Raw genomic sequence first — 23258 nt, 5'->3', positions numbered from 1 at the left:
TGAGAGCAGCTACTGACGGTGTGAAGCTTCTCACCGCTGCGTCTCGTGTCTTGGCAAGAGGTGATGTTGGCTGTTTCCTAATATCTTCTTTAGGGAGTATAGCCATAGACTACTGTTCAAAAATGCAATCCCACCCAAAAAGTCAGATTAACGCTAGTGATGTACCAAGTAACCGGCCATAATTGAAGTACCCAGAACCAGCCCAGGGCACTGGGACCCGGTGCCGGGTAATTTCCGTTCTGCTCTGCTCCCTCGGTCTTCCTATTAGAGAGAGTGACAGGAGCATAGCAGCAGAAGACTTACCTGCAGGTGGAGGGTAAGGAGAACCCAAGCGAAATGTTGGTGGCGGTGGGAGCAAGGGAAGACATCCTTCAGGCGGTGGCAGCAGAGGACGTCATTCTTCAGCCAGTGGGAGCAGCGGAACATGTGACCGGAGCAGGAGCGTTCCTATTGGACAGGCGGGGAGGAGCTGCACCGGAAGTCACCCTCCTCCCAAGCTGTCCAGTAGTAACGCTCCTGCTCCATGTTTCTCTGCTGTGAAGGATGTCCTCTGCTGCCACCGGCTGAAGAATGACTTCCTCTGCTGCCACCGCAACCAGGATGTCGCCGTGGTCCTCCTCACCCTCCACCACAAGCCAAAACTACACATCCAGGTAATTTTTGTTTTTCCCGGGTACCCCGTCATTTTTTGGACCCGGTACATCACTAACTAACTCATATAGGCCCAGATCCACAAAAGGGTGCAAAGCGTTATGGTCTTTACTCCAGGGGTGGGCAACTTCAGTCCTCAAGGGCCACAAACAGGTCAGGTTTTCAGAAATTCCTTGCATCAGTGTGTAGAGGGAGGGGAAGAGATGTGGTCATCTTTAACCGCTCATTAGAAGTAGTTCCCCAAACTTCCAGGAGGAACACAGCCCACCAACAGTTTTACCACTCCGCACAGGCCACCTTAGGGCATACAAGTCTGGATTACCCCAACAAGCAAGGAGGCGATTTGCTATACCGACATTGCCCAGGGCCCATTCAGGATATGATCCTCAGCAGTAATGGAACCTTGGTAAGTCCCACCCAGCCATCACAGCAGTGATTTGGATCTCGCTCAGCCACTCCAGGGAGATCTTTAAAGTAAATGTAACACGTGGTTTCAAGCCGCAGTCTCGCTTAGTAACACCCAGAGCTTCAGCACTTCGTCAGGTCGACACATTCTCTGTCCTGCTGGGAGTTTCAAGGTGGTTTTAAAAAGCAGAAATTCGTACTGTTCAGTTTTATGTTATTTGTATGATCTAATCCAGGGGTGGGCAACTCCAGTCCTTAAGGGCCACCAACAGGTCAGGTTTTCAGGATATCCCATCTTTAGCACAGGTGGCTCAAACAGAATGACAGCCACTGATTGAGCCACCTGTGCTGAGGCAGGGATATCCCGAAAACCTGACCTGTTGGCCCTTGAGGACTGGAGTTGGTCACCCCTGGTCTAGTCATTTTTTCTTTGCATTGGCTAAACCAGGGGGTTCAGTTAATGGCAGCAGGGACAGCCCTGTCCCCAAAGATGTGACCAGCCTCACTCTGGTGACGCACAGAAAACGGCAATGTCATTTGTTAAGGAAATTGCATCTTTCCTTTGATTTTTCCTTTTTAATATGATCGTCACATTATCAATATTTTGGGGCGATTGGGGGGGATGGGGGTATTAAGTAATATTTTGGCAGGAGTGCCGTTTTAATAGATTTTCAGATTTCGGCCTGAAAAATCGAAGGTTTGGTTTCCTAAAAATCCCATATAGTAGAATGTGGATTTAATATATTTAGTAACTTGTGCAGGACACTGCCACTCTCTCCCCGTGACTCATTCATCCCCCTCTCGCTCCCATTATTACGGTTATTGATCAATCTCCGTTACGGGTTAGTGCACCGGACACGCATTAACTCGCACTTCCATCAATGGGAGATAACCCAGAACGGGGCTGGATGAATCTGAGGCCGTGTGTCCCTCTATACACCCCGGCAACTCCAGTCCTCAAGGGCAACCAACAGGCCAGGTTTTCAGGATATCCCAGTTGGCTTAATCAGTACCCGTCATTGACTGAAGCAGGGAAATCCTTAAAAACGTGAGCCACTGGTGGCCCTTGAGGACTGGATTTGCCCACCACCGCTCTATACCCTTATTAACCATTCCCTCCCACCCCTGGCAGTCTCAGCCCTTCTTGCCCCCCGGGTTGGACTTAAACTCCAACATTAAAAGTCACTAAATATACACATTTTCCCCAACCCTCTCCCCAGAACCTCAGCCAGCCCGGATTGTAACAATATTTAGTGAATTACCAAGATCACACATTTGCAATGATCTTATGTGAGGTGGCTATCCCTAAAACATGGATTATCTATGGTGTCCAGAAGACACGGTTGAGAAACATTGGACTATGCAACATGACGTCATGACGCTGCCGAAACAAAAGGTAAGAGGGGAGGGGAGGGGGGAGGGAGGTGAGGGAGGGGAGAGGGGGGGGGGGCGTAGAAAGGGGAACTGCCTGTAGGGGGGCGCGGGGGGAAAAAAAGGTTTGCGCTCCCCTGGACTAGACTATTGGAGACCCACAACGCAAGTTATTTTCCTGCCATATCTGTGGATTATATTGTATGGGACATTAATACCATTATCCATACTGGAGAAGGAGGGTAGTGTGGATTTCGCACATGATATATGTGGGCAGAGTTGCTTTTTGAAGCGCCAGATCTATCTTGCTAAGCTGTAAGGCATCTTACAGCCCATTCAAATAAATGGGCCACCTTTGCCAAATGGTGCTATGCTGCAAGACACCTTCCAGCGCCAAAAGGTGTCTTAGGGAATAGCACCATTTAGTAAATAAGGCCAAGGTGTCTTAAAAACTTGTCACTCTAATAAATATGATAGAGATATAGAGATATATATTAAATTTGTAATATAGTAGTAATGTAGTATATAATATATTTAGATATATATTATTGAGAGATATATCTATATATAGATATCTATATATAGATATCTCTCAATAATACCTTATATTCCCTCCACCCAAGTAATGCCTTTACTTTGCAATGTATATCAGCAAGAGGGTTCAATGTTCAGACTATAACATTACACAGGCCTATGCCAGAACCTTATTCTGGACATCACCGCAATCATAACAGGCATCTTCTTCTTCTCTCTTCTCCTCTCATGCTTTGCGGGTAATAATTTAAACGGCTCGGCCCGTGACACGGAGGCTCACATTCATTAAAAAGGAAGCTAATATTAGAAGGGTAACTTCATATGGAGGAAAAGCAAAGACCTCACAAGAGTTAAAGACGTACATAAATCGCTCAAACTTCAAAACAGTGGCACACTTTACGGAAGTAAATCAGATCCCCAACACTGCACTAAACCACTAGCTGCAACGTAGACATGTTATTACATTACAACACGCCATGAAACAGAAATCTTACAGGAATACACTCTTCTAAACTATTTGTGAGTTCTCTCTGCAGAGTAAAGGCTTTATAATCAACCCTATATCAAATAATCCCTCCCCCTTGTAAAGATGGGGACCTACACCACATTACACCAGGGGTGGTCAACTCCAGTCTTCAAACCCCCCCAACTGGTCAGGTTTTCAGGATATCCCTGCTTCAGCACAGGTGGCTCAATCATGATCAGCCTATACAGGGGTTCTCCACCCGTCCTTCCCTCCCCCCTCAGCTTAGACTGAGACACCTGTGCTGGAGCAGGGATATCCTGAAAACCTGAGCTGTTGGGGGGGGCTCAAGTACTGCTGCTGAGCGCCCCTGCATTAGACACTGGGTGACAGATCTAGGCAAGAACGCTACTGTCTCGATATCCATCAGCTCTGCGATAAAAGAGAACAGCTGCAAAATTCTCTATCGATGGCACCTTACCCCCGATGGACCCAACAAAATGTTCGGCCAGACCTCGCCAAGGTGTTTCTGAGGCTGTGCCCACAGAGGCACGATGGTACATATATGGCGGACCTGCCCCATAATATCTGGATTATGGCAGAACGTTTCTCAGTTAATAAATGAGGCTCTGGGACATACTGTGAGAATTTATGTGTGGTCGGCGGTACGTAGCAGGACGATACAGAATGTATCAAACAGAAATCGCAAACCGATTCTACATATATCGGCGCCACGGGGAACGGTCCGATGCAAGAAATCGCAAAAATAATAAATATACAATCTAAAATGAGTGTCATTTTATTTAGAAATACTGTGAAAAGAATACATTTTGGTAACCTATATAAATGAAAAACGATCGGTGTTGCATCAAACACATTTTTCTGATTGATACATAGCCTCTTAATCCTGCACCAACATTATTACAGGCCTTTTAGGCCGGGGCGGCCAACTCCAGTCCTCAAGGGCCACCAACAGGTCAGGTTTGAAGAATAGCCCTGCTTGAGCACAGGTGGCTCAAATCAGTGGCTCAGTCACTTAGCCAGATGTGCTGAAGCAGGGATATCCTTCAAACCCGGCCTGCTGATGGCCCTTGATGACTGGAGTTGGCCCCGCTCCTGTTTTAGGCGTTACGCCATGTTGAACCAAAGCACTTTTTCATTTGGTTCACAGAAAACGTCGTTAGTACAAACCCGCCACATTTTAAATGAGATTTCCGTGTGCCAATATTGCATCAAATGAGCAGCTGGCGACGTTTAGACCCGAGAGCGCATTGATGCAACGTGAAATTTACTCTTTGCATCAACGGAACATCATAATACCCATTGAAACAAAGACTTCATACAGGGAGTTTAAGATTGAATTTGTAACACTATGTATAAAAGTGAAGATGTATGCCCTCCGTTGCCAAAATAGGTTAAAAGTGTCATTATAAAAAGCAATTTACAGCAATACTTAACATGAAAACATTGTCAGTTGTCTAAAGCTAGTTGTATTTTTACTTTTAAGATCGTAATGTTCACCATCCCATTATACACTCATAATAAAATATCTGGACCCCACAATGTGTCACATGCTCCTCTTAATAAATCAGGCAGGGGACTGACACCGATATTACAGGCGATCAGCTCCATCTGATACCAGCCGGTCACTAATACAGTCATGAATCTCATATTGTCAGAGTTAGTCTCACTCACTGCAAGCTCAGTAATTGAGAGGCAGCCCAGACAATCTTACTTACTTATTAGTGAGCAATCTCATTACAGTCTGACCCACTAGGAGTCAGGACCACTCATCAGAAAGCAGCTTCACTAATTAGGAAGCAGACATTGCAGTCTCACTCAAGAAAGGCAGGTTACGTCTTTACAAAGGGATCATACTCAAGCTGCACTTATTAAAAGACAACCCCACTCAGCATAAAGTCCCCCACTCATCAAAAAACAGTCACCCTCAAGGAAATACCACTAATTACACTCCAGTTTCACCATTAGAAGATAGTCCCGATCACTACAAGGCAGACCCGTTAAGCAGGAAGCACACTCACTAGTACATTCCCACTCATGTAAAACAGCAGCCCCACTCGTGTCTAAGGAAGCACTCACTTGTTACAATCCCACTCATTACAGAACAGCCTCACCCATTATGAAGCACACTCACTTGCTACAACCCCCACTCATTACAGAACAGCCTCACTCATTATGAAGCACACTCACTTGCTACAACCCCCACTCATTACAGAACAGCCTCACTCATTATGAAGCATACTCGCGTACTCCAGCCCCTGTGTACAGCCCTCCCCTCTCTGAGCTGTCCTCACTATATGACATAATATAGCAGTGAGTGGCACTGCTGGTCCCCCGCCCTGAAACTGACCCAGAACATGTCCTCATCTTACCTGCTGATCCCAGAGTAAGCGCGGCCAGGAGAAGCCCCGCGATGCGGCCGGGGGAGACCATGCTTCCTCAGCGCCTCTCCATCCCTCCTCCTCCTCCTCCTCTCCTGCAGGGGCTGTGCATGCACAACACAGGCTGTCGGACAAATGAGATCCACCAGCAGGAACCACAGGTCACCGCCTCTTCAGATCACCAGTAGATCTCCTCTCTGCCCCACTGATCCCCAAGTCCCCTACTCTCCAGCCCCCCTCCTATTATAAATCCAGCCACAATAACGACCGGTGTCCATGGTCAAGAGTTTCATCCAAAACTACTGATGTCCCTGACCCACAGTGTAGCAAACTGCATTATCACCTGATGGTCAGCAGGCTGCCGGACACATCGATGACCCCCCACCCCCTTAAGGAGGTGATCATCTTCCCTGATCAACAGATGCTACGAATACACAATAATCACCGCTATTCCACTCACACAGCCTGCAGCTTCAAAGACCCTACACACCACTCACTGTAGGATTCAGACACCACCCCCTGCTATAATCAGCACTTCTTATAAGGAGCAACCCTTCCCTGTACGGATTCCCATCCACCCTAACATCATCCTATTCAAGTCCACATAGCATCCTTATTCCCTGCAACCCACAGCGCTGTGTGCAACCAGTGTCCCAGTGGGGCATTCGGCTAGGGGTGAGGGGACCCTGCTAGCCCTCCTGTCCGACCTCCGGTGTCTCCTCCTTTTCCTGAGCAGCACAAAATCCTCAGCAAGCAGGGAGGACCCAGCCTGCAAGGAGGACTCAGCGCTGGGAGTGGAACCTGCAGGAAGAGGCGTGCAATCCTTAGGCAGGCCCCTTACCTTGTGTGTTACACACTGCCCCCTCTGCTGGTAGCCTTGTAACATGGCATGGTGTTCTGGATATTCCTTGGCATTCTTAATTAGGGGGTCTTGATTTATTTATTTGTATTTCTAAAAATGTTTTACCAGGAAGTAATACATTGAGAGTTACCTCTCGTTTTCAAGTATGTCCTTGATATTTTGGGGTGTCCAGAATCTTTTTTTTAGAGCAAGACAGAATTTAGAAGAATACACGCAAATGAAACTTTAATGTTTTTTTTTTTTTTTTTAAATGTACTTGAAATAAGGAACACGGCCTGTAAAATAATTACCGCTCACAATAACATGTTTGTTATAATACTACTTGCCTGTCACGGTGCAAAGTTACAAATAAGTGTCGCTGTGCCTATAGCAGCAATCGGGTTAACCCTCTAACATGCATTGCAGGCCCGCCGGCCATTTATTTGAACAAAATATCAGATGCTGTGGGGTCACCCGGTGAAAACCCCAATGTTACCTCCTGATGGTATCGCAGAAGTGAGTATTGTGGTACAAGAGTTTAAAAAGTGACATTACTCCTGCCACCCTGAGTATGAAAGAAAGCGAAGTATCAAGTAGGGTCTGATATTTAACAATAGGTAGGAAGGAGGACAGACCGACTGGCTCTTATCTGCCATCAAATTCCATGTTTCCATATAGCTAAATATAGTGGGGTGGGGTTGTTGCTTTAAATATTAACTGCTTGGTTAATGGAATTATTATTATTTTTCCCATATGTATTAACATGCTATAATAAACTCATACTCTCCATCAGTACGCGTTTCCTCGTTCCTAAGTCCCCCCTAATTCTGGGAACTTGCCCTAACTGGAAAAACAATACAATACAGATACAGGTTCTGTACAATGCAATACAGGTGCTGTACAATACAATACAGATACAGGTTCTGTACAATGCAATACAGGTGCTGTACAATACAATACAGATACAGGTTCTGTACAATACAATACAGATACAGGTTCTGTACAATACAATACAGGTTCTGTACAATACAATACAGATACGGGTTCTGTACAATACAATACAGGTTCTGTACAATACAATACAGATACAGGTTCTGTACAATACAATACAGATGCAGGTTCTGTACAATACAATACAGATACAGGTTCTGTACAATATAATACAATACAATACAGGTTCTGTATCTGTTTTTATTGGGGGAACCAGACCTGGACGTGTTTTTTGGGGGGTTATTCAAATTGGGTCTGACAGGCCTTTATATTATACTGTATGCCCCTTTGTCTGGGTTTTAAAGTGTAAGGTCAAAGTCAGCAGATAGTTGGAGCGTGATGAGCCATGGGACTGCACCACATGTATGTAATATTGATCCATGGTTAGAACTGCACACGCAATTCCCATGCTGTGCCTGACAGCCTGTGGAGTATGCATTTTATATATAATAATGGTATATCCAATACATATTACTATATATGTAGCACCCGGCTGAAATCCCCCTTGCCCTGCATGTCAGCCCTGGCAGTGCCAGGGTTAACAGCTCTCACAAGGCCAGACTGTGTTAGTCCTTGTTATGTTTCTAAATGTCGCACTTCCAGGCACATTAGGCCCTGTGTTTCTTTGGAAGTTGCTAGAGTGTTACCTGTCTACTGGTATGTCCAAGTGGCAACTTTAATTCTCCCCAGTTACGGGGGCTGTGTTTGGCCACACGCTAGGTATACAAGGAGGGGATCCACCTTTTTATCCTCAGACCCCCAGGGAAGACCATACCACCAGGGAAAGCCGCCAGGGATCCTTTCCATCTTGAACCCCAACTCTAGACCCATCTAGGGGGGTCTCCAGGTTGTGCTAGCCTGTGGGGTAAGGAAGGAAACAGAACCTTTTATTGTTTTTCCAGTTAGGGCAAGTTCCCAGAATTAGGGGGGCCTTAGGAACGAGGAAATTAGGAAGTTTATGCGTTTGAAGGGGTGGTTCCCTACCTAATTCACGATAGGGATCTATGCCAGGAGGGCCAGGGTTAAATCCCCTGGGTGGTCCTGGGTACGCAAGAGCTCTAAGACCACGATTATACTGCATGCGCGCGCGTACGCTAAACATGCACTGCAGGCGGGAGGCGTGGCCGCGACATCACGTGAGCGCTTCGCCCTCATTGGCTGAACCGCTCACATGACGGGGCCGTGATGCGGCTGTCGCGCTCAAAAAACAAATTGATTTGTCTCCTCAGGATTCAGCCTCTCCGTCGCGCTTCCGCGTGGTCGCGGTCACTATGCGCAGATTCATTGGAATCAAGGTATTTGTTTTGGCGGCGCGCGCTATGCCGGCACTATAATCGCGGCCTAAGGAGAGTGAGCATCAAATGCCGGGGTACAGAGAACACCAAGATCCAGAGTTCCAAGACTGACGGTGAAAAACCTGTTCTGTTGACCTGCCTATTTTTATATTAATAAAGACCAAGTTATAAAGTCCCTGGCGCCCTCTCCTGTTATTATCTCCTTACTACAAGCCGGCACGAATCCACCACCTGGAACCCAGAGATGCACAGGTAACCGCTGAGCTAATACCCTTTTGGGGCTGGTCTAAACCCTGCCACTGCACAAAGACTGTCCATCTACCTCATTTTGCACTGTACACCCTATCCCTGCTGCCGGGGGGAGAGATAGGGGTGTTATATATATATATATATATATTATATATATAACTCAAGAGCCCCCGCCCTGTGGCAGTCAGGAGCAGCTCCAGCCTCCCCCCCAGTGTTACATACACTCACAGATACCAATGCCCTTTGTACATATATTATATACATTACACATACTGTACAGGTGTACAACATGCTAAGAGGTAACCGCTAACACCAGGATAACATGATAGGCAGAGTTGCCACCTCTCCGGGTTTGACCCGGAGACTCCGGGTTTGGGGCACTTACCTCCGGGCTACAGTTTTAGCCCGTCAATCTCCGGGTGGCGGCGGGGTGCGGAGGCGCCTCCGGGATTCTCCTGCAACTCCCCCTCCAACTGCAGTGAACATGACTACGTGACGCTACGCTGACGCCATGATGCTACGCTGACGCCGCGCAGCCATGTTCACTGCAGCTGGAGGGGGAGTTGCAGCTGGATGCCGGGAGACGTCGCCACACCAAGTAAGGGAATCCTATTTTTTACATTTTCTCCAGGTTGGCCTTCAGTATAAGGTGGCAACCCTGATGATAGGCCACAATGTCTTTCTAGCACTGCATCCTGGGTCATTGTAAAACCCACGTGTGATCCATCAAAGTCACCAATAGTTTCCCCATTGTTGGGTCAGTGATGTGAATTGACCTTTTTTTCTTGAAAATTCCCCATTGTGGGGGGACACGTTTTTTTTTAAAGCAGCCCCCCCATGAATATAGACACATGTTTTTAAGCTTCCCTGACCCGTGGGGGTCCCTCCATGTCCGGGCGGCAAGAGTTAAAAAAAAAATGTTTTCCGGCCGGGGAGGGGGGGGGGGAGGGGGGCTAGGAAGACGCAATGTCAGCTGTCTCTCGGCAGCTCTTCGACTGAGCCACCTGAGCTGAAGCAGGGCTATCCTAAAAACCTGACCTGTTGGAAGCTCTGGAGGACTGGAGTTGGCCACCCCTGATCAAACCAGTGTGTGTGAATGGCTTGTTGCAATTGCAACTGCAAACAATGCATCCATATTTACTTACAATTACACAGCATTGCTGCAATGTACTGTACTGCACCTACAGTGCAGGTGTGTCATTGTGTGCCATAATAATATGAGAAATAATCGCATTAAAAACCGTGATGGAGATCTTGCACAATATTACCGGCTGTTGTTGCGTGACGGTGAGACTGTAGTATCCTATCTTTGGAGAACTTAAATCTGGTAACTACTTTTTATGCCCTGTACCTACTGAAAACATATGTACCTACTGTACCGGTGGGTGAAACTCCAGGGGTGTTCCACCGCCCGCCTTCCATTGGCTGAAATTCGGTACCGTCGGCTTATAAACAGCAGCTTGAAAATCGATGGCTGATTTGATGAATGTTCTGCGTGTTCTAGAGAAAGATTACGGCTTCTATGTGTATAAACCTTTATACAAGTAAATCCATAAACACAAGTGTTTCATTGGTATCAGAATCTATATAATACATTGCATATGTTTTTGTGCCTTCATTGGAGATGCTTCCTTGCTTGGAAGCTCATCCCACACGGACAGAGGAACTACAGTACAGTATACACATATTCCTGTGCCCAATGTTAGAGGGGCCCGCTTTCTACTGATGAAATGTTCTGTTACATTTGAAGGCAGAGAGCTCATTGAAGGCATTTGATCACACAACCCCAGCTGCAAAGTGGGGTCAAGAATGGTGCAACCAAACAGCATCGGATTTATTGTCAAAGAAAGGCATCTTTGTTTTATTTTTTAAAGCACGTAATTTAATGTTCGCAATTTATATAGGGAGACAGAAATAAGGAAACCGAGGGATGACATTTGGGAACAATAAAAGTACTCCTATTGGGGGGTGGGGGAGGTGTTACAAAAAGAACATGCTCAGAGCAGGACATGCTCAGGGGGAAGCGATATAATATACATTAAATGCATACAGGATTCTGGGAGGGATTGGTGCTTTAATGCAGTGATGCTCAAGTCCCCCAAACAGGTCAGGTTTTAAGGATATCCCAGCTTCAGCAGAGATGGCTCAATTAGTCCATGCGTCAGCACAGGTGGCGCAATCAAAGGCTCAGTCCGGACCGGCTCTTCACCCCAAGGTAAGTCTGTGTGTGTGTGTGTGTGTTGGTGAAGGAGTGAGCGGGGAGTCTAACCTTGCCTGGAGTAGCCGTCCTCTTGCAGCTTCACGTTGTCATGGCGACCCAACGTCAAATGACTCTGCGATGTCACATGGCGACGCTGCACGAGGAGGAGGACCGCTCTTCAAGGAAACATCCAGGCCTGGCAGGTAAGTACAATCCACCCCAGGCCAAGGATACCCACATTTACCTCTCCTCCCCAGACCTCTCCCTCTCTCTCTGTTCCGGTGTCACAAACGGTCTCTCCGCAATCTCCTCCTGGATGTCCCACTGTTACCCGAAGCTTAACATGTCCAAAACAGAAGTAATACTCTTTCCCCCTTCCACCCCTACACCCAAACTCTCCCTCACTGTCAATAATACCACGATCTCATCAGCACCCCAAACCCGCTGCCTAGGGGTCATCTTTGACTCTGCCCTCTCCTTCATTACTCACACTCACTCCCTTACTAAATCCTGCTGTCTCCACCTCCGAAATATCGCTAGGATACGCCCTTTTCTCACTCGTGACAGAACTAAAATCCTAATTCCCTCATCCTGTCCCGCCTTGGTTACTGCAACCTTCTCCTAGCTGGCATTCCCCTTGTCCACCTGTCCCCAATCTAAACCATCCAAAATGCTGCTGCCAAATCCCTCCACCTCACTCACCGCTCCATTTCTGCTGCTCCACTACGCAAATCCCTACACTGCCTTCCCATATCCTCTAGAGTCTATTTTAAAATCCTTGATCTGACTTACAAAGCTCTCAATGACACTGCCCCCCCCTTACAGCCTTGCCTTACACCCCAAAAATATCCCTAAACACCCCCTAACTTTTGTGCATGATCTCCACCTCACCTTCTGCCTTATTACTTCCTCTCACTCCCACCTACAAGACTTCTCTCGTGCTGCCCCCTCACTCTAGAATATTCCCCCCCACACACCATCAGACTCCCCCCCCCCCCCAGCATTCAGACATTTAAACTCCCTTTTTCCAGGAATCCTATCGGGCGCACCTCTAACATCCACCACCCCCTTCCAACACTATTGGGACCAGCTTTCCGGGTGGACAAACCACGCTAACACTCCACCCCCCAAACCTTAATGGGATCAGCTGTGCAGCTGGACCGTACTCCACCCTGAGCCATAACCCGTCCCACTATGAGCATCCACTTCACCTTTTCTCCCAACATTGCCCCTTATTGCCTCTAGATTGTAAGCTCTCAGGATCAGGGCCCTCATTGCCCTCTGTATCTGTTTGCACTTGTTTGGTGTATCATTCTGTTTATGTAATATACATCACTCTGTTACCCCCATTGTACCGCACCGCGGAATATGTGTGTGCTTTACAAATAAAAGATAATGATAATATTACATGGGTAAGAAATACTTCACAGAGGCCCAATATCTGGTAGGGACATATTATTTTCTATAACGCTATGGATATATTTTAACACCTTACTCTGGCAGTAGAAATGATGATGATGATTTTTCTTATTTTTACGATTATTATTAGCACTTAAGATATATGGTGTCAATCATTTTATAATCTGAGTTTAAAGACAAAGTAGGGATAGAACACTGGAACAAGCGCATGGAACAGAAGTAAACAATTGGATATTAAAATCCCTGCATACAACTAGAGACGGAGGTGAAACTGCCAACGTCTGTCTCACGGAATTTCCCGCGCTCTCCATTAAAAATCCGTTGACGGATTGATCCGCGTGGATTGAAACTGGAACAATCTAAAACCGCCATTGGATACAATCCACTGATGGATTTTACCGATACCACCTGCGGATTTCCGCAATCCGCTGGTGGATTTAAAGAACGCAACAAAATGCACCAGCGGATTGCAAAAATCTGTGAATTGAATTGTCGGTGATAAAAAAAAAAAAAATCCAGACAAGACGAAATCGCCCTTTTTTGAGACTGATTCGCGGAAATCCGCGGACCTAGAGAACCGACCAATGCGCCACACACCAAACTCTTTATACAAGCTATGTTCAGCATTTCATGGTAAATAGCGATAGATGAAAGATACACGTTCCTATATTCACCTGCAGTGGGTGTATGTCTTGCTGCAGACAGGAAGGAATCAATGGAAAAGAGGGGAATGGAAAACAATTATTGTAAAACCAGACACAGGATATAATAGAAACATTGCAATCAACCCAGACACAATGTTTTGCTTCTAGACATAGGAAAAAATACAATACCTCAGTCAGACAGCAAGCCGGTGCTGGAATGTAGAGCGGCAGGCAGCAGTAACTGTGTATATCACACTGCTACTGTATGCCTGTGCAGAATTCCAGCAGACACTCAGAGTTCTATGTGTAGCAAAGGTGGTTATATGTATATCCCTAAATACTGATATAATAATACTGAGAATAAATAAACAATACTGAGAGTAAAGCAGCAATGAAAAGATCCAGTGATACACAGTGGACGCTTTTGTTGGGCATAGAAATTCCAGTGCCTCTAGAGTAATGCAATACATAGAAACACCACTGATATTTCATATATGTTTTTTTATACCATAACCATATATGATTGATATATATATATATATATATATATATATATATATATATATACTTAGTTAAGTTATGGTGGGTAAAACATTTGCTATATAAATATATAATACTAAAATACATAGAAATCTCAGTGCCCCTAGAATATTGAAATACATAGGCATCCCAGTGCCTCTAGAATATTGCAATATACATGTGTGTCTATAGGTGTGTTGGGTGTGCACCTGCACGCCTATAGTTGTGTCTATAGGGTTGTTAATATATATATATATGACAGACCTATAGACACACAACTATAGGTGTGCACACCCAACACACCTATAGACACACCATGCATGGCTCTTCCAGCAAAATCCCTATTTTTGGGTCTGGATAGGAAAAACACAAACTAACGTCACATTGTTTGAAGATTGTGCAGCATTATCCTAAAGTAATGTGAGCTTCATAACGGCCGTTATTTTGGCAGATAATTATTTTAGTGAGTAGGATGTTAACTTCAGGGCACACAATGTCCGTTCCAGTTTTATGTAATGTCACATTCTTCTCCCTGATTCACCAGAGTTTATTGAATCTGGGCCATAGTCAGTGGTCGTATTAACATTTGCTAATGACTAATGATGCTTAGAGTGTAAGCTCTTTTGAACTAAGATTAAATTCTCCCCATGTCCGTTTTTCCCCTCTATTATCACTCTCATGCCTACCTGATTGGTTGTACCCCCAAAAAATTGATATACATTGGCGACACAAAAATAAAATAATAATTATGTTAATCCCATATTTTAAAAGAATAATCAGTTTAAAAAAAAACAGCCAGTGGCCAAAGTGGATTACAAAAGTAAAACTCTTTCAGATTAAAAAAAGAAAAATCTACCATTATTAGACATTGTTGTAAAGCTTTTGGACTTGTTAGAGAGATTTAAGCAATATTTATTCTGTACGTTTTCTAAAACAAATAATTGGTTTCTGAAAAATAAAGTAGAATTGTGAGTTTGTAAATTTAAAAAAGTCGGATGCTCTGCGGGTGAAAATGTAGTGTTACTCTGAGGTGGTAAATAAAAAATACTCTAGTCCAGAGGTGTGCAAACTAGGGGGGCGCGGCGATTACAGAAGCCCCACGTTCTTCCCCAACGCATTTAAATTAAATGTCGAGGGACCACGTGAGGCCTCTGTAAGTTCCCTTACCTCGTCTGATGGCTTCGGGGCGACACGTCGCCACGGCGGCATGGGGTCACGTGACGCTGCGGCATGGCAACGCAACGTCCCGTGACCCCGTAGCATCATTTGACACCGGAGACAAGGTAAGTGGTGGGCTATACAAGCGGGGGGGGGGGGGGAGACAGAAGGCAGGGGGGGGGGCAGAAGGCAGGGGGCGCAGAAGGCAGGGGGGGGGACAGAAGGCAGGGGGCGCAGAGAGAAAAGTTTGCACACCCCTGCTCTAGTCCACTGGTCCCCAAATCCATTCCTCAAGAACCCCCAACAGTCAAGTTTGAAGGATATCCCTACTTGAGCACCAGTGGCTCAGTCATTCTGACAGCCACCTGAGCTGAAGCAGGGATACCCTTAGAACTTGAGGTGTTGGGTGCTCTTGAGGACTGGAGTTGGGGACCCCTGCTGTAGCCTGCACCTCCTAGCACTACCTTTAGCACTGAATGGGTTAACAAATACATCAATCTCACAGTACAACACAAATAATAAAAAATATGTATTTTATGGTGCAACAGTCAGAAGCCATAAGAATCCGTTGTATAACATGTTACATAGATAATACAACCGACTTGTCCTAATACAGACATGCCGTTTCCATATACAATTTACCATTTGGCTCTGCATGTACTTGGAAAAGGAGAAAAAAAAGTGATTTCTTCCTTTAGATGAACACAATAGGACAAATATTTCTTCCAGTTAAATATACCAGACCATCCAATACAATGAGATGTGTACCTGCTGTTATTGCACAAGTACCTCATATACAGTATTCTGGTTACCAAATGTTTTGTAAGATTTCATGTATTGCCTTTGGGATCCCAGCGTTTCCGTGGCCGTCTTCATACGTGTGAAGTTCTGGATACCTTTAAAGTCCCAAAGGCAACTCCATAAACTCGGCATCTCTCTGGGTATTGGGTGCTACATATTAGATTGCAAGCTCTTCGTGGCAGGGATTCATTGCACCTACATTTGTTCTATTATGTATCCGCACCATGTAGACTGATATCGATATATATATATATATGTATTATTGGTCTTTACGTAACCTAGTTCCCAATACACTGTGTCAGTGAGTATAGACTGAACAAGAAGCAGCAGATATAATGTGGTTTCCAAGGTAGAGTTTGAGTTCAGGCTCGTCCTGTGCATAGAGGTTTGTATGAGGATCCTAAACAATTTGGGACTTTATCTTATCCTGGACATCTCAAAATAAGACAACATTCAGTTTTATTGTGAACAGTCTGTGCTATTTAAACATATCTCAAACCATCTTTTCCCTCAAAGATGGATATTTACTTGAAGTCCCATAAATGTCCACAGAGATACTCAAGTTTCCATGATATTTAAAAACAGAGGGTTCCCATGGAGACTTTGGTGACTAATGAGGGCCATGTGTAAGGAGAAACGTGACTGAATGAAGTAGTCTCCCTCACATTGTGGAGGTTTGTATCCTGGATTTACAACTGGCTGACAACACATCTTCTCCTTTATCTCCCAGTCCAAATCTTGCAGGTCCCTTTGCTGCTGATGGGGAAACAATGATGGGACGGACATTTTATGAAACAACTAGAAGGCACACAAATCTAGTGATGGGCAGCACGGTCCTGCCACAGTAAGACCTTGTTATGACAGAAGATTGGAGAGGAGGTTGTGGTTATGTGGAGCAGACCGGAAAATGTACATAAAAGAAGCAAAATAATGTTACCATTTAGCACCTATTCATAGGGCGTTTTACTTATTGGGTTAGCATGTGATAAACTGGGGTATGGGTTAGCCCCTTCACTACCCAAGGGTTCTGAAATACAGCTCTCCATCAGCAAAGGGATAAGAAACCACATTTAGGGCCATATTTATTAAGTAGTGTTGCTCCATAAGCCACTTTTTGCGACAGTGGACACCTTACAGTCCATTCAAGTTAATGGGCCGAAAGGTGCCTTGTGGGATATAATAAGTATGGCCCTTAAAGTCCAGAACCATGCTGCAATATATGACTAAACTGAGTAGGACTACAAACATCCAACTGTGTTTGACATTTTGTTACATAAAGAGTGTGAACACCACCAATGCAGCCAATGCAGCCAATGCAGCCACCCTAAGAAACGCCAACTGAGAATTCCCTTTTGGTGGCTTCATCTGTAACTTGGGAGGCGGAACAATATAAAGCAACTCTATTATAATACAGGGCAGCATGTTCCTTTTAAGATGTCGTGTGGTTCCAGGCATTATGGTAGGATGAGATGATTTGTTAAGATGCACTTAGACACTGTAAGTTACTTGCAGAAAGGTGGTGACTTTGGTTTAAAGGTGCATACCCACAGTCTATCAAACAACTTCTGTATGCTTCACAATTGTCTAACCATAGAATTTGACAGCGGACAGGGACCACTAGATCCACCTAGTTTGCCCATTTTACCTTTGTCATCCTTGTCAAATATTTGGTGTGAATTTTCCAGTAGTTTTGCTTTCACACTATTAGAACTCCAATCAATGTTGCCAAGTGGGACTGCACCATTAAAACCATGTGAAGTTGCATCACAAGGATGTCTCCACGCACGAGGAGCGGTGAATGCAGAAGTTCCGGCCCTGGCACCGTTCTGGACGGTGGACTATAAGCACAGGGAAGAAGCGGGCATCACGGTAGGTGGGTGGGTTCTCATTGATCGCCAGCTGGCTGGAGTAGGAGCAGCAACGCTCGTCCTGGCACCCGCGCTCTGCCAAGCTACTGCTGCGGCTCCTCCAGAGCCCTGTCCTGTGGGAGCCGTGCAGCTGGCAAAGAGAAAAACGGCTGGTGCTAAGGGAGAGGTGAGATGGTCCTTCGCTGCAGCTATGCATGGCGTGGCGGGAGAAAATGGAAGAACTGCTGGAGGCTCTATTGCAGCCTTCACACCCACGCAGGATGCCACAGGAAGAGTAACCGTTGCACAGAGAGGCATCTGTCAGATCCATCAGCAGTGCCTCGGAATAGCTGGGGATCAGCTGGCGATTGGTACAAATGTGCCACTCCATATCTGTGCTGTCCAAGGTATTGACCCTAGGCATTCTGAACCTGTATATAGGCTCCTCTGCCACGGCGGGCACCCTATATTCCATTCCTAGCAGCTTCTCAACATGGTAATGAACATGGGCAGTCTGATATTCAATGAAAACTCTCAGTGGCCAAGACAGCATCAGCAGTGCCGCTGCCCAAAAAGCAGAATGAGACACATACCACGGGAGCTGTTCTAGATCCACGTAAGTCACTACTAGTTCTTTGAAGTCCACATTTTTTAGCTGCATCCCTTCCCTTGCCTCCATGTAGTCATCCAATCCTTCAATCTCTGTGAAGAAACGAGCACGCTGGGTGAGGTAGGAGTTCTCAGACTCCAGGTTGGCAAAGCTGAAGCACTTGGTGAACTTCAATTTGGTGGCTGGATGGAGGTCCAAGTCTAGCAAATCTTTGGAGATGTCCTGTATGCCACAATGAGAGTATTCAAACTCTGCTTCGGCCACATGCGTGTTAACCCGCTCATGGTAGACCTGAGTGGTGGTATAGGCATCACCGTGGCGGTAACGTGTAACTTGCCTGGTGCGCCTGACAAAGTGGTAGCTGATGGCCTTCCACCAGATGCAAGGTGTAGCATGACGCATACGCTGAATCTGGTCATAAACACTGCTAACATCGGCCTTATGCTGGAGCTCGCTCTTGGAATGGCAGTGCCAACATTCCACCAGGTAGACCACATACAGCATGGCGAGGAAGGCCAAGGGGATATAGACGTAGCCATCTGAGCAAGGGCTGCCATGGTAAATCATGGACCTGCCCTTAAGGGAGCTGTCGAAGCGGAGTTTGGTCACACTGGTCACCTGGCACCAGGTCACTGCACCAAGACACACAAACATGAGGATGGAGAGGAGGAGGCATTTCCAATGTGACTCCCGGCACATAGAGGCACTCAGTGATTGCTTCTCTGGACGTTGCTATGAGAAAAGAGGAGAAGAAAACCAGTCAGAGGTAGAATTCTTAGCATAGAAAAGTGTGACCAAACAAAAAACAAAATCTCAAATCTTACACAATCTGTTAACATGAGTTATAATGATCCTGGATCTACTATTATTTCTGTTTTTGGTAATCTGTATATAACAGAGACTCTGTTGTTCTATGTTTGTGTTAACATCTCTCCTGCCTGTCTTGTTCCTTGAAGCTTTGTTTGCTTAAGGTCATCTGACATCATCAATACAGGTGAATATCTGTACAGTAAGACTACTTGTCTAGATGTTAGGTTGGGGAGGGGAGGAAAAAAGATGCATGGAAAACACCGAAAGAACCACACTACCATACACAAGGTGCTGAAGAAACCAAAATAAACAGATTTAAAAGACTGAAAAATAAAGCATTTGACCACACAACCTCTGTGGCCTACAGGCATATATTCATTTATTTCATGTTCTTACGTCTTAGAGCAACCTACGGCCAATTCAAGTGATTAGGACTTCATGTGTACAAAATCTAGAAGGCTTACTAAAGTTTAGAATAACTGGATCGGTGCTCTTCCTTTACCAGCTAACAATAGCCCTAAAGGAGCATTTACTCCCGAGATATTTAACACTGTAGGTGATGCTAGTATCGCCTTCATGTTTAAAGGTCCGACATGATGTGGTCGTGGCTTCCTATTGGCTCCCGTGCAGTGGGAGATTTGAGGCACCCATACGGGGTTGCTTCAAGCATCGCATTCGGATGTATGCATCTTGGGAAGCAGGTGGTCTCCAGACTTGAAATTAACAGAATTCAGCTCCGCAGACCCCCTGCTTCCCACCTAATACAATAAAACCTAGTTAGAAATGAATATCTCTTCTGAACATGGCGCAGTTGTCTTATAGTTTCGGCCAAGATGCAAAGCCCAGAGATATTTTCATGTGGCAGTTTATTTATGAAATGCAAAGTTCATTGGTCCTAGAGCAAGGATGGCCAACTCCAGCCCTCAAGGGCCACCAACAGGGAAGGTTTTCAAGATATTCCTGCTTCAGTACAGGTGGCTCAATCAATGACTGAACCGGTGATTGAGCCACCTGTGCTGATGTAGGGAAACCGGACCTGTTGGTGGCCCTTGAGGACTGGAGATGGGCAGTCCTGTCCTAGAGAATTGTAGATTCATCACAGGCAGCAAAACTATTATTATTTAATGGACCAAAAACAGAGTTCTTCATGGATGTTGAAAATAATCTACACAGGGCTGTTAAGTTCGAACACTACCATCTTTTTCAAGTGTGCACCCCAAATAAGATGGTTGTAAGGTTTCAAATGAATGTATTTGTGCTTTAATTAAATGTATTGTTGAATTTGAGCTAATTTTAATGCAAGACACGGGACCACATCTTTTTTTCCGCACAATGTACCTTCCACGACATCTTCCACGTCTTGTGGAGCTGAACCACGCCTGCCATAACTCCCCAGACACATTACTGAAGCTTAAAGATGGTGGTAGTTAAAAGGCATCTTGTGGAGCCTAAGGCTGCGTCCATGGTGTGGACGCCCGCGTGGACGCGTCCGCACGCTGAGCAATAAGACGGCCTAAAGGCAGTGATCGCGTCTATACGGCGTGCGGAAGCGGGCGCGCGTTGCGCAACGAATCAGTTAAAACTGATTTCTTGGCGCGACGGGCCGGTCACGTGAGCGGTTCGGCCAATGAGGGCGAACGAGCTCTGTGATATCACAGGCACACCCCTAGACACGCCCACAGACAGCGCGCGTACCATGGCCAGGGAAAGCACCCGCTTTCCCTCAGCCTCTGAGTGCCTCCGCACGGGCGAAGTGTCCATGGACCCAGCCTTAAGGTGCAGTATTGCCAATGAATTGCACGGTTACGTTCTGTTACTGCACGATAACGGGTGTTTTTAAAAAAAACGAGTTATTTGGAAAACACCTTGTTTTGATGCTGCCTTTTGATGTATCTTTTAGCTTTGTATACACACTCTTACTTTTCATTTTATGCTGGGGCACACTGGAGATTTCTGTTGGTGTTTAGTGTTTCTTTGTAATAAGGTGCTGCTGCTTCCCTTTCATCAGAAACAGTGATGTTTCATTCACTTAACATTATATAAGTGCCGTCACCTTGCATCATTCATTCAATGTCATACCCTTGCACCTGGAATCTAGTGCTGATTGTCTGAGAGCCACAGATACAATCAGAACAGAGGAGGAGGACTTCCTGACTACTGGAAGTGGGTCAGGGCGATATGATCTCAACACTGGTAATTACGTGAACTTGTAGCCAGCACGTAAGGTGGCACTCAGGGGCCATGGACACTTCCTTCCCCCACCAAATGCAGTGGTTGAAGTGTGATGGTACAAGATGGTGTAGCGTACAATTTATTTTTAAGGTCACACTGCAGCCACTAAAATATATATATATATATATATATATATATAAAAAAATATATATACATATACATATACATATATATATATACACAGTATTAGTACCATTTGACTGTCTTTTTTTTTTTTTAAACTAAAAAGGATTTATGCCAGAAAATGTTTTCCATTTCCTAATTTAACAACTCACATATTTATTGCCAAGATAAAGTCCCACGAGCTTCGCCCCAATGTTTGCTCAATGTAGATCTTTTTTTCATCAGGCTCAGTACAGTACTACTATTTTTTGTTCAAGCCCTGTCAACTACCAGGCTTTCAATAGTAGGAAAAAATGGAAGAATGATTTAATTGAAAGATTTCTAATTGAGAATTGATAAAACGATGAATATTTCAGACATTCATATTGTTGAAAAGTGCTTTGATTTCCACTTTAGTTCAGTTTCGTTTAAATTAATGTGACCACAATGCCCAGCATGGGTAGGATGTCTTCACAGCATATAGAATAGGGGCCCAAACCCCCCGATTATTCTGATCCACAGGATTCTGCTTCAAACAGATTCATGCTGTGTATAAATGACTTGTGAATGAGTCTACCCTTGATGTGTGACCTTCACACGGAATATACATTAGCAGCATGCTCTCCGTGTGTACACATTGTCTCATTTAGAGCAGAACTCAGTTTACCAAGGCCAGATTAGAAAACATATACAAGAAGGGCTAGAAGTGAACCACAATGTCATTTTATATCTAAAAATACTTCACATTTGCCATTCGGCAACATTTTGTAAACATTTACACCTGTACTATATATTGTTATCACCTTATCTTTAGTGAGTGAGAAAATACACGTAGCTGCCTGAGCAACTGTAGATAACCTTTTCAATGCTGGGATTCGGACGATGACAGATGTGATGGTTTGGGTGTACTGCAGGTAGTAATCACAGGGCTGTGACTGCCCCCAGTGGCATGAAAAGAAGAGGAGGGGATTCAAATGGAGTTGTCAACCCGATCAGCTCCTGGAAAATGTGCGTTTTTACAATGATGTACCTGGTACAGCTCAGGGGCCGCAGACGTGCCAGGTACATGATTAAGGCAGCAAAGAGATTAAATCAGCAGAAGCAGACAGTGTACGGGGGCACTTAATGATCAGTGGCTGGATCAACAGCAAGTTTGGACTGCCATGATTTCGTTGATTGGAAATAGGTTTAATTGGAAATAAGACGAGAGAGAGAGAGAGAGAGAGAGAGAGAGAGAGAGAGAGAGAGAGAGAGAGAGAGAGAGAGAGAGAGAGAGAGAGAGAGAGAGAGAGAGAGAGAGAGAGAGAGTCAAGCTCAGCAAAGCTTCTATTCACTTGGGAGTATTTCTAGTGAAATACTATGCAATTCACAACTCCCTTAGATAAGCATGTCTCCCAGCCCCAAACATATAGCATGAAATGAACAGATATAAAAAGTCTTGTTAATAAAAGTCTTATCTGTTAGCTGGCTGCTATAGGGGAAGCTTCTCTGCTCTCCTGGAACTGCACCCGTGTGTGCACAGAAAATGTCAGCATCCAGGTTTAGAAGTCTTATTTGTCAGCTCCAGAGATCTGTGTTCTCTTGGTCAGTCTCTCCTGGGAGACTCAAGAACCTCTGCTCTGTCTCCAAAGTTCAGCTCACTCGTGAGCTAAGGAGTCTCTTCCTGACTCAAAGGCAGGCTTTTTCTACCACCTGTAATCAGGCAGGTGGTGTTA

At 45.3% G+C, this 23258-nt stretch overlaps 2 protein-coding genes across 4 annotated transcripts in view; both read right to left on the bottom strand.

Annotated features, from left to right (window-relative positions):
• Positions 1–6617, bottom strand: part of TYRO3 (TYRO3 protein tyrosine kinase) — an 87163-nt gene extending 80546 nt beyond the window's left edge. Inside the window, exon 1 of the mRNA XM_075614303.1 lies at positions 5818–6617. Within this exon, the coding sequence (XP_075470418.1) occupies positions 5818–5878 (61 nt within the window). The 5' untranslated portion in view covers positions 5879–6617. The remainder of the gene's footprint in view (positions 1–5817) is intronic.
• Positions 6618–15657: 9040 nt separating this feature from the next.
• Positions 15658–23258, bottom strand: part of LOC142502792 (transmembrane protein 151B) — a 58350-nt gene continuing 50749 nt past the window's right edge. For all 3 annotated transcript variants that reach the window (XM_075614302.1, XM_075614301.1, XM_075614300.1), the window contains one exon: positions 15658–19131. In XM_075614302.1, coding sequence (XP_075470417.1) covers positions 17707–19098 — 1392 coding nt within the window. In that variant the 5' untranslated portion in view covers positions 19099–19131 and the 3' untranslated portion in view covers positions 15658–17706. The remainder of the gene's footprint in view (positions 19132–23258) is intronic.

This window comes from Ascaphus truei, chromosome 9 (genome assembly GCF_040206685.1).
Source record: "Ascaphus truei isolate aAscTru1 chromosome 9, aAscTru1.hap1, whole genome shotgun sequence".
In the NCBI taxonomy this organism is placed as follows: domain Eukaryota; kingdom Metazoa; phylum Chordata; class Amphibia; order Anura; family Ascaphidae; genus Ascaphus; species Ascaphus truei.
Note: the sequence above shows the minus strand (reverse complement) of the source record. Positions and strands in the feature narration are given on the sequence as shown.